Raw genomic sequence first — 12778 nt, forward strand, 5'->3', positions numbered from 1 at the left:
CTTTTGTCAAACGCTCCGTTTGTTTTTAATGTGACGTCATGAAACAGTTGAAGTATAGACCATCATGACCGACAGGCATTTCGGCTCGAATTGTTAAAAAATATCTAAAAATTGAAATTTTCATGTAGGTAATCACGTCTCAAAAAGTATAATAATAAGACTATTTAAAAAAAAGTGTCAACTAGCCTATTTTATGTTAACTTGCATTACATACTAAAGTAAAAAAATCCTAATTAACCTATTTTGTAGGCCAGGAGACCCTGCAGAATATGGTTATCTGTACAGCATCCCTGCCGCGGCTTTGCTCGGAGGATACCTTACAACGGCAATGCAGGTAAACATTACTTCCAAAGAAGCAGCTCAGTCACATCTATACTAATATTATTGTTTGTTTGTTTGATTGAACGCGCTAATCTCAGGAACTACTGGTCCGATTTGAAAAATTATTTTAGTGTTAGATAGCCCATTTATCGAGGAAGGCTATAGGCTATATATTGTTCCCGTATTCCTACGGGAACGGGAACCACGCGGGTGAAACCGCGCGGCGTCAGCTAGTTCATAAATATATTTGTTGTTATCCGCGACTTTGTACCATTGGAATTTAATTGGTAAGGACACTAATCGTATTATATTTTTCAACGTAAGTTCATAGGTCAAACCCCTGTAGCCAAGTGGCACGTCGATTCTCTTTTTACGATCGCAAACGCTTCGAAAACTAGATCAATGTATGGGAATGACAGATCTTGATCACGTGACCTGTCGATAGCAAATGTCATTCCCATACATTTTTCTAGTTTTCGAAGCGTTTGCTATCGTAGAAAGAGAATCGACGTGCCACTTGGCTACAGGAGTTATCTAAGTGAATAGGGTAACGACCTTTTAAATTATTGAATTTGAATAGCATGAAATATTCAGTAAATTTATTAAACAAATTGTGTTTTGATATTGGCCCAGACATTGGGTTTTTACTGTTGTTACCATATCTATGTCTTAGTACATATATATTATACATTCTATATGAAACAATTACATCTGTTCAGTTCAGAAAACTTGTTTTTTTTTTTTTAATAATCAGCGCTGTTTGTATTAGGGATATCCTGAAGTACACCAGATGGCGTACCTCGCGTCTTCGTTATGCTGCGTGGGCGCTTTAGCCGGCCTTAGCTCGCAGACCACTGCGCGAAAAGGAAACTACCTCGGAATGGTAAGAGTTATTGTAATTTCGACTTTAATGGCATATAATTAAGATATTTAGTCACTTAAATCTTTTTAACGTGCATCCGATGATTAGAAAAGGCATTCATAAAGCTAAGACGTAGCCAAAAGACTCGACCCAAGTCCCGCTCATTGTAATCTTGATGACATAAGCTTCGATCTTTTGATCATTGTAAAGGCATTGAGACATTATAGACCTCATAGAACATTATTCCTACGCCAAAATAACTTGTATTTCAATTAAAATTTTTACTTCCAATCATTTAAATTATTCTCTCGATTAATTCGTTTTAGTTTTGCTAATAAAAGACGTAGTAGTAATGTTCTTGTCTGCTGTACCGGTTAAAGTTGTAAAATTTGTTGTAAAGTCAAAACAAATATTGTGTCGTTACAGTACAAATAATATTAAACGTGGCCACTTGGGTTATACGCTCGTCTTGCCGTGATGATTCTTTAGTAATATGAGGATGTGTTACCATATCAAAAAACATTTAGACTAGTTTAAAATAGATATTGAAGTGAGTGTTGCCTTATAGATCGGTGTAACGGGAGGAATAGCAGCTACCTTGGGAATGCTGACGCCTAATGCAGAGGTGTTGGCGCAAATGCTCGGCGTGGCTGGTATCGGTGGGCTCATCGGAAGTGTTATTGCTAAGAAGATAGACATCACTGACTTGCCTCAACTTGTGGCTGGATTCCACAGGTAAATTAAATGCTAATAAATTAAATAATACAGGGTGCTGGGGAGTATTAGTCCTATAATTTTAAGGTGTTGACTAGACCACTTATAGGAGCCGAACTCCGAACAGTAAATCAAATAATTTCGACTATCCATGTAACACACGTCTTTATCTATCCTTCCATTTTTAAGTTTTAAACTTTGGCTACGTCATAATCACCAGGATGCGTTTAAGGGACACATTTAAAAATCTATTTACAAAGGAAATATTAATTATAGAACACATGTTATTTCAACATATTTAATGAAAGTTATGGGAAATGATACACATTTATAAAGAGTGCTTTATGAATGAAATTTATAAAGCACTCTTTATACATGCAAAAGGTCATTCATCACGAAATCTCGAAAACCACTTGAGGTATAAAGCTGAAATTTGACAGAGACGTAGTTTACAGTTAGTAGACGTCCGCTAAAATAATTTTTAAATAATAATCAACTGTGTGTCTTTGTTGCTTGTGCTTATGGTACAATCATCATTATCAACCCATATTCGGCTCTCTGTTGAGCACGAGACTCCTCTTAAAAAGAGAGGAGTTAGGCCTTAGTCCACCACGCTGGCCAAACGCGGATTGGCAGACTTTACACACGTAGAGAATTACGAAAATTCTCAGGTATGCAGGTTTCCGCACGATGTTTTTCTTTCAGCGTTTGAGACATTGTGGTATTTAAAATGCACATAACTGAAAAGTTGGAAGTGCATGCCCCGGAATCTCAGACCAATTATTGTATAGGACCTGCCTCGCTAGACGTTACTTTTCTGTCAAAGTATATGATTAACGATCTAATGCGATTATAGAAACTGTCTCTATAGTATCGATGTTAAATAGTTGTAATCGTGTTCGTTGGTTAAAGAGTTCCGTAAAAATACCTTTTTGTGTAATTGATTTGTGTAAAAAACGGGCAAAAACTTCTAATTTAGTATAAGATATATACCAAATCCAAGCTCATTTTCTTCAGAAAATGACAGACAATTTTGTTCGTGACTATGAGTGCGATACAGGTCCTCTATAATTGGTCTGAGCCCGGAATGGAAGGCAGAGGCCACACTAGGCTATCGCGTCACTTCGTTGTTAGTGTCTGTAGTGTTCGCACACTCTCTGGGTGATCGGTTGATCACTCGCCTTATCACATCCAGTTGGTTGAACACTGTATCTACTTAGTACCTCGTGGTACGTACTGCTGTAGCACCAAAGTGCAACTGCCTCCTCTTGTCCGAGGCTTGTATTTATAGACTCATCTATTGACAGTCTAGGCTGTGCATCTATTGACACTACAGTGTCATTTTATTTTTGGCATCCCATAGAAATAAAATTCTAAATCTCTTAAAACTACTTTTACTACATTATAACGATTTTTTTTTTTTTCAGTTTGGTGGGCATGGCAGCGGTGTTGACGTGTATAGCGACGTACATGCACGACTTCCCCGCCATGGCGCTGGACCCCACCGCCGCCACGCTCAAGACTTCGCTCTTCCTCGGCACCTACATTGGTGGCATCACATTCACGTAAGTAGAAATTCAATTGTTATTAACCGATTTCAAAAAACGGAGGTTTTCATTCGTAACATTTTTTACTAACCTCGTCATTGATACAAGTTGGGGGGAGGGTAGTTTATCAAAAGTTGTTACTAACCAGCTGTTTTTTTTTTTACTGTTGCATAATTAATAGTTATACAACTTAACAGCCACAATGTCCTACAAATTGCGTGGTACATTATCTCATTTCCTGATAACACAGTTAGCTACCAGAATCAAGAATTTTCGTAAATAAAAAAGTTGATCGTCTCGAGATGAATCTACTTACGAAAAATTAACTTGATAGTAATCAGTTGTACAAAATGTTTTACGGATCCTGGACTATATTGTTTGCTGCAAAATTAATACTAAAGTAACTTTAAACAGTAGTTATTAGGTTGTAAGTATGCTTGAATTTTAATCCACGTTGATTAATTTAATAGCGGATCGCTAGTCGCGTACGGTAAGTTGCAAGGCGTGCTGTCGTCGGCGCCGCTGATGCTGCCGGGCCGCCATGCTATCAACGCCGGGCTGCTCGCTGGCTCGCTGGGCTGCGGCGGAGCCCTGCTCGCCTTCCCTGAAGCCCCGGGGCTGCCTCTGCTGTCCGCTGCTGCCTTGCTCAGCGGCATTCAGGGACTGACCTTGACAGCTGCTATCGGAGGTATTTAAATCTACACTAATAATAAAAAAATAAAAATAAAAAAAAAACATACATACAGCCGAACGTAGAACCTCCTCCTTTTTGGGAGTCAGTTAAAAAGAGGGCAGGTTTGTGTTTTTGTATGCTAACGCAACGCAAAAATAACTGGACCGATTTGAAAAAATCTTTCACTGATTGAAAACTACTACCTACTCCCTGATATATTACAGGGAGTAATATATCAGGGAATAATATAGGCTATATTTTATCCCCGTATTCCCACGGGAATGAGAACTACGCTGGCGAAACCGCGAAATCCTGCTAGTAGATAATCTATTAAGGAATAATAACACGTATATTTTTGGATTCGATTGCAAAACTAATGAAAGTTAGCCACAGGGTCCTTTTTCCTTGAAACAATACATTTAAGACTGTCACCGGGTATCGTTAGGATCCGACGCTAGGGTGGGGAACATAATTATTTGCTGCAAAATAAACACTTAAAATATCTGACATTATTCTACGCATCCAAACACCGCTATTTTAGCGATATAGATATGCGATCGCGTGCCATGACGTCAAAATGTCAAGTCAATTTTCAAAAAATTTTGATTTGCACCAATGATATTATTGATTGGCACCAATAACGGCTGCATGCAGTGCATCAATAACATCGCTCTCTTTCTTATGATCGCAACGAATAAGCAATTTTTTAGATTCCGCCGCAATGCGTGGTGGATTAACAAAACGGAGGTCCTGGGTTCGATCTCCGGCTGGGCAGATTGAGATTTTCTTAATTGGTCCAGGTCTGGCTGGTAGGAGGCTTCGGCCGTGGCTAGTTACCACCCTACCGCCACCGTGCCGCCAAGCGATTTAGCATTCCGGTACGATGTCGTGTAGAAACCGAAAGGAGTGTGGATTTTCATCCTCCTCCTACCAAATTAGCCCGCTTCCATCTTAGATTGCATCATGACTTACCATCAGGTGAGATTGTAGTCAAGGGCTAACTTGTAAAGAATAAAAAAAAAATTAAATAAAAATATACTTTGGTGGCAGGTGCGGACATGCCGGTAGTTATCACCGTGTTGAACAGCTACTCGGGCTGGGCGCTGTGTGCGGAGGGCTTCATGCTCAACAACTCGCTGATGACCATCGTGGGCGCGCTCATCGGCAGCTCGGGAGCGATCCTCTCGTACATCATGTGCAAGGTAAGGCTTTGGTGTGTTTGTTAAGCTAACTTATCTGTTAATAATAATAAATAATTAACAACTATACAAATCATGCTCACGTGGAATGGTGACAAGAATACTGGATGCATTTCCGCGGTGGTTAGCCAGGCTGATCCTTTGAGCAAAAAATGAGCCAACCCTTCTGGTTTCAGTCGACGCAACTAGCCGCGAAAAATTAATTTGATGATTTTTTTGCCACTCCATGGCTCATGGCCGGAAAAGTACCAAATATGTATAGTCTCTTCATTAAATATGTATATGGTGTGAATTAAATTCACTATTGAATAATTGAAATATAAATCCACTATTACATCACTTCTGTACCTACTATTGTTACTGGTTTGCGTCTCAGTGGCGTACCTATGTTGTGGCAGAGAAAAATACGTGAAAATTTGTTGAGACCCCATTCAACGGGCCTCCAATGATAAAGTTACGCCACTGCTCGTATATACTCGTGTTACAGCTCTATGTACTTTTATATCTCTAGATGCATTCCATATCAACGTAAAAACTCTCATTTTTAGTGACTGTTAGTACTTCGCCAGTTAGTACTACGTAGAAACAACAGACAAATTAATAATGATGTGATGTAACAGGCCATGAACCGTTCTCTGCCGAACGTGATCTTGGGCGGCTACGGCATTGTCGGCAGCGGCTCGGCGCGGCCAGCGGGCGCCACTCACACCGAGCTGAACGTGGACTCTGTCGCAGACCTCATCCATCGTGCCTCCTCCATCATCATCACTCCTGGTAAATTATATGATGAGACTAATATTTTAGCATTCCATTCACCGTACTAGCCTCAAATCGATTTTGTGATTGAGAAAAATCTCAAAACTCAAAGGGATTTAAGGGTCTCTTTAGGACGCACCAACACCTACACTTCTCTGAAAATTTAGTGAGTATACTTCAGAAACTAATAAATAACTAGTTTCTTTCACTTTTAAACCTGTCTTACATTTTGTCACCTTATTTGATTGACCATCATTGACTATTTATTCCGTTATTATAGAAAATAAAGCACAAATAAACGAAGTTATGCAGACAACGTTAGGAACTGACTACTGTGATTTGTACGTACGAGTATAAGTCACAGTGGTTAGTTCCTAATTTTGCCCGCAATCACACCAATGAAGAGGAACATACAGCAGCAGAGGAATCTGTAATGAGAGATGTTGACACAGTTTTGATCAAGAAGGAATTTAGTTTAGACTCCAAATTAATTTCTGAGAATTGGGATTGGTTTATTAACATAACCATTTATCTAATATTCTGACAAACATAAAGGGCATAAAATTACAAGAGCCACTAGATGAAGCCACAAGTGAAGTTCTTCCAAAGAAAGCAACAGTTTCTTTCTCCACAGAGGCAGAGCATATTCCAGAAACAGAATTTCACAATGAGTGAAAGGGTTAGCTTTGGACGTACTCTTTGTTTTGAGAACTTTTTTTGTATAAAGTCCTCAAAACAAAGTGTGCATCTAAAGGCAAACAATGAACAATGAAGATGACGCGAGCATTTAGCGAGACTGTCTTTTGATAGAGGTGGTTAATGGCTTCAAGTGTTTCTATCGTACAATTTTCGGTATTCCATATGTCATAGATTTAAACTAGACCATGGAAACCATGGAAAACTAGACATGTAGGTACTGGGAGTGAGCTAGATTCACAAAATTAAGCAAGACAGATTATAACAAAAGACAAACAAAAGCTAGCTATCTAAAGGTTCCTTTATTCGAGTTGAGGAGTATGCCAGTAACTCTCGAACAGCATTCCAATAAGCAGCAGTAGGCTGCTAGGCCTATAAGATGTTGCCATTTATGGAGGTTCGCCAGGTGTTGGTATCATGATACCTTATGCTATCTTCCATTGACCAGAAAAGTATTCTAATAATGCAAGCATTAAATATTTGTACAAGTTCGATTTTTTCTTCGAGTAGGACCTTTTTTAGAAATGTTGCGTCTATCTATAGGGTATTTTTTTATATACAGGTATTTTTTTATATAATTTTAATTTATAATCTAGTATGTTTTTTTCATTTACTATGTTTTCTCGATATAAGCAAATACAAGTATGTACAAGCACTTTTTCCTTGACAATAGATGGTAGAATAATTAATAATTCGATTGTTTCTCAAATGTACCTATTTGTTTTAGGGTACGGATTATGTGTGGCTAAAGCTCAATACCCAATCGCTGAACTAGTAGACATTCTCAAGGGAATCGGCAAGAAAGTGCGTTTTGCTATTCACCCTGTTGCAGGTAAGCATCCATGGTATATACTGTTGTATTTGTAGACAAAATCAATTAAGCTGAAGCACTGACGTCATTTACATCAATAAGTTAAAGTTGTCTAATATATGTACCATCATACCTGTATATATCACAACAACCTTCATAATATATTATTAGAAATACGAAATGTGTCTGCGGTTTTTCTGAACATCTTCAATAACAATATAGACTTATTCAAGGACTGAATATCATGACTTTTAAAACACTTCTGTGGTATTAAAATTGCACCGCTTTTAAAAAATTGCAGTAGGTTATAATTACCAGTCGATTACTTGTATTGTGGTGACCATGCATTATATTGCGTTATGAATGTTTGATTATATAATCATAAAACACCCGTTGGTGTAGCTAAGCTAATGGGAATTTTTAAACGTCTTATTATAGTTAAACAAACATCTCCTTGATTCTCAATCTTTGTTTCAAGTTTGAAAATGCAAGAAATGTGCAAGTTAATAAATTGGCTTCTTTCATAGGACGTATGCCTGGACAGTTAAACGTATTGCTCGCTGAGGCCGGCGTGCCTTACGACGACGTGTTGGAAATGGAAGAGATCAACGAAGAATTCCCTGAAACCGAACTCGTTCTTGTCATTGGTAAGTTCATTGAAATTATATAATTTTACATTTTTTAATTGGGCGAACCGCAAATTTTTGTTTTTTAGAGTACAAAATGTTTATTTATGTTTTTTGTATAATTAAGTATTTCTTGGGAATTTATGGGACATTGGAACTAAAGTTCTAAACATATTTTACTGGCATTTCGCCTTAACTACCATTGATGTATTTGGTAGTAGATGCGTAGGAAAGGAATCCGAATTAATTACAGTTTTAGGTTTCACTATGACGAAATACAATGTGAGATTGCAGTCAAACTAAAGTTAGCTTGTTAAAGAAAAAAATGTCTACCTAATTACAACCTACTTTACAATAGACTCACAGTCCTTATGATATAAGTATCTGATTGGATGATGATTCTATTATAATTTGTTTGACAGGTGCCAACGACACCGTGAACAGTGCAGCGGAAGATGATCCTAATTCGCCGATCGCTGGAATGCCTGTACTCAAAGTGTGGAAAGCTGATCAAGTAAGTTTCATTAAATTGGTCTGTCTACATGTTGTAGACCTATTGGATGATTATTTTGTGGAATATTAATATCCTTAATTTTTCAACATACATACATCCTCTACTGTAGAAGTCAGGTAGTTTATAAACTAAGGGTCCCGCTCACTTTTTTGATCCGATTAGTTTAAATGTTAATGTTAATAGGCTTATAGTCTGGCAAGTTCATGATATGCGGGCGACGGGGGTAAAGACTGCGCGGGTGTGAAATTGTGTGTGCGGGGAAGTGAGGTGCATCAGTCGTGAGTTTTTCATTCATCGCTACATGCCCTACGGCCCGCACGACCATTGGGAGCGTTACGAACGAAGTTGCCAAGCTATAGTTCTGTTTAAAATAAAGAATTAAACAAATAAAAACTCGATTTAATTATTTCAGGTTGTAGTGATGAAGAGATCGATGGGCGTAGGGTACGCTGCTGTGGACAATCCCATTTTCTACAATCCGAACACCGCCATGTTGTTAGGAGACGCCAAAAAGACTTGCGACGCACTCCTCGATCGTATCAAGAATCTTACCGCGTAATAAATAGGCTATAACCCTATTTTTTTGTCCATTAAAATTTCGATTCGTCTCGTAATTTCTGTAATGTTTTGCATTTATGTATAATGGATTCGATGGACACCAACCAAGAATATTATAATGCCAGTAACATTGAGCTTGTTATTTAAGGTCAAATTAAAAGAAATTTTACACTTGGTTTGTGTAATCTTAAATAATAAATTTATTACATACTGAGTTAATAAGCCTCAAAAGAGCTTCCCAATCTACATAGGTACTTATTTTTTTAAACTTTTGAATATGTGGAATTTTTCAACTATCATGCTTACATTAATTACCTACAATAAGTAAGAACGAAAGGTGTGATTTCTTTCGTTCATACCTATTATTATACGTACAATGTATATATCATTGATATGCCTAACATATCGTAATTGTACGTAAGATGGCCAAGAAAAACCCTAGAGAAGCTTTTATTAACTTTCTATATCTTTTTAAAACATAAGTACAAGGGACTAAAAAGACCTTATATACGTATATTTTTAGGGCACGAGCCCCAAGGCGAGGTCGCTAAATAGAAACAGAGTATAAACTCGGTTTCTATTTGGCCCTGATTGTTTGGAGCTCGTCTGTAAATGCGTAATTTTTTAAATTTGATTTTTATTAAGTTGCGAGCTACGTCTGCAAAAAGAATTTTAAAATTGAATACTGAATTACTTTATTTTCTCGCAATCGTAGTGAAAATTATAGTGTAACACGCGGGGCTAAACACATTATAAACTCGATTTCTATATAGCTATATATTATAACCTAAAAATACCTCGTATATGATGGGTCTTTTTAGCCCCTTGTATAACAATCTACTATTAAAAGCACAAAATTGCAATTCACGACCTATCTAACGATTTTATTATACATAACTCTTAAGAATTTTATTTACCTAATAGTTAATATAAAATAAGTCTATTTATAAGTTGACAAAATGAAGTTTTCATGAGAATTGTATTTTTATAAATTTAGATAATTTTTGAAACCAGCTTAGTAAATGGTAGGTACCTAACAATCGTGAAATACTTAACAGATAAACTTTATTTACTTAAGTAATGTAAATGAGAATTAGATATATTACATATAAATTAGACGAAAGAGATTTCTATTTATGTAGTTAGAAAAAAAATTGCAGTTTAGAGAGACCTATAGACTGTCAAATAATATCTCACGTTAACCCATCGGTAACAAAGTCTAGTCTTCCTTGTTAAGCTGATATATTGTTATATCAGCGCGCTGGCAATTTTAGTTCAGGTTTCAGCTGGGGGACTTTATGAAAAGGACTCCAGCAGCATACATTGTAGAAATAAGTATAATACTTCTTAACTGCAACAGAATTTTATACGGTTTTCATCATAGTTATAAGACGGTTAATAGTTTTATACAGATTACCATGGATTGACAAAGTCGCGGGACTTGTTTATAATGACAATCATTATCATGATTTTGATACTACATGATTAATTACATAAAAACTATGATTTAGATGTCTACTTAATATTGTTACGAACTAGGGCTCGAGGATTTGGAATTAAACACCTGGTGACTCGTATAAGACTTTGACGGCTTAGTCCAATTATCAATGCACACTTCGAAATGTAGGCAATTCGTAACCGAGTTCGCTGTAGTTTACTTGTATCGCTTGTGTCACTCCGTTGTTCACTTCACTTCGTTTCGAAGTTAACTGCCGTGCCGTCGTCTCCGTCGTATAAATACCCACTCAGAACGCTTCCAAATCATTCTGGGACCGCCTACACGCGTGTTGTTTATTCCACGGAGTTCGCTAAATCAAAACAATAACAATAGGTAAGCGATCAAAACATCTCAAAAAAGTAAACAACTCGAAAAGGCGAGCGATTATGCACCCTATGTCTCTAGTAATAGGGTTCTCCTTAACAATATAGAAAAACCATGCAGCTTTTTGTATTTAAACGTAGTCCATATCGTGTGCCGTAAAAAATTGTATTTTATCTATACATGGAATTGTGATATTTTGTAAATTATAATAATCACATTCCGATGAATTTTCGATGCTTAAATATATCATATTAAGTAAAGCATCCCTCTTTTATGTCTAGTACCTTAGAACCGCACTTTAATTTTCTATAAAATATCTGTTATGTTTTATAAAAACTGACTAACAATATTTAAAAAAGCGTAGATTATTTTCGATAGCAGCTTATTAATTTTAACTAATTTCAATCAAGTGAATTTCTGTCTGTAGGTACAATGTAATATTTACATGTCAATGTTGTAGTTTATATTTATTTTCGATTTTAATATGCTTAAATAAATATATTAAATGTGTGCAGTACCAACAGTAAAATAAGATTACATATTATTTATAAAATGTACACTTTACTACAAACAAGTATTCAGATGTATTAAAAGTATGATATAGTTAACTTTAAATAAATTAAACATTAAGCTTTTTTGTGTTTAGTATCAACATACGACAATTATATGTTTCAGAGGTAACTATTGATGACTATTTATATCTGTACTTTACTTACGGCCGTTTTCAATAACCTAACCAAGATTACGGATAGATAGTTATCCTCGATTATCAGCAACAGTCAAACTATCTTTACATAGTCAAACAATCTGTAGGTAGGTTATGGAAAAGCAGATAAGAATAGAAATATAGATTTTCTTAACTTTACTAAGCAAAATGGCGGATAGATAGGTTATTGAAAACGGCCCTTAGTGATTAAATACTTTACTAAGTATGTATTCTATGTGTAGAATGGGTGTACGTTTTATTTATTTTCTATTTAATGTGGAATTTCAAGCCCTTTTTGCCTTATAATTTAAAAAGTTGACTTTTTAAACTAAATAGTTATGAACTTTATATATGATTTCTGAGATTCACTAGGCAACTAATACTTGCTCAAAACAAGGATATAATAATTATTATATTTTCCATTTCTTATTATTTCTTTAACAGCAGAAGCTGAGATTAGTTAGAGATTTATGTGAAGATGATGTAAAATTGTTGAGATTGATTTATCATAATACTAATTTTATATTATAGCATCCCTATTAATTAATCTTTATGGAATAGGTAATTTCCTATTGACTGTTAGTTTTCAACATGGAATAACATTAACATTTGTAAAAATAATTAAATTACTACCTATGTGATAATAATTACAAGTTTACCTACTTGTGCTGTTGCAAGTGTTTTATGGACTTTTGAGTCTTGTGTCGTGCCTTTTAAAATAAACTTTTAATAATTTATTAAAAATGTTTCTATTTATTTCATAACCTACAATAGGGTAGTGGACTCATATCTTTAATAAAAAGAATATTAATTTCGTGTAGTTCATGGAATTAGGGTCCGAAATATATCGATATTAGTGAATAAAGGATTTCTTATAAAACTTAATTGAAAAATCATGGATTTTTTCAAACCAAACGTCAAAAATGCTGTCGTCCATTTTGTGACGTCACAAAGATACTTGAATTCCTAAAAT

At 35.8% G+C, this 12778-nt stretch overlaps 1 protein-coding gene across 2 annotated transcripts in view; it reads left to right on the forward strand.

The window, feature by feature from the left end:
• LOC112051425 (NAD(P) transhydrogenase, mitochondrial) overlaps nucleotides 1-12549 on the forward strand; it is a 29735-nt gene extending 17186 nt beyond the window's left edge. For both annotated transcript variants that reach the window (XM_052881382.1, XM_024090056.2), the window contains 11 exons: nucleotides 250-334; nucleotides 1091-1204; nucleotides 1752-1918; nucleotides 3325-3462; nucleotides 3915-4132; nucleotides 5168-5319; nucleotides 5937-6090; nucleotides 7496-7600; nucleotides 8107-8226; nucleotides 8628-8719; nucleotides 9132-12549. In XM_052881382.1, the coding sequence (XP_052737342.1) occupies nucleotides 250-334; nucleotides 1091-1204; nucleotides 1752-1918; nucleotides 3325-3462; nucleotides 3915-4132; nucleotides 5168-5319; nucleotides 5937-6090; nucleotides 7496-7600; nucleotides 8107-8226; nucleotides 8628-8719; nucleotides 9132-9278 (1492 nt within the window). In that variant the 3' untranslated portion in view covers nucleotides 9279-12549. The remainder of the gene's footprint in view (nucleotides 1-249; nucleotides 335-1090; nucleotides 1205-1751; nucleotides 1919-3324; nucleotides 3463-3914; nucleotides 4133-5167; nucleotides 5320-5936; nucleotides 6091-7495; nucleotides 7601-8106; nucleotides 8227-8627; nucleotides 8720-9131) is intronic.
• The last annotated feature ends 229 nt before the right edge of the window (nucleotides 12550-12778 follow it).

This window comes from Bicyclus anynana, chromosome 4 (genome assembly GCF_947172395.1).
Source record: "Bicyclus anynana chromosome 4, ilBicAnyn1.1, whole genome shotgun sequence".
Classification (NCBI taxonomy): Eukaryota; Metazoa; Arthropoda; class Insecta; order Lepidoptera; family Nymphalidae; genus Bicyclus; species Bicyclus anynana.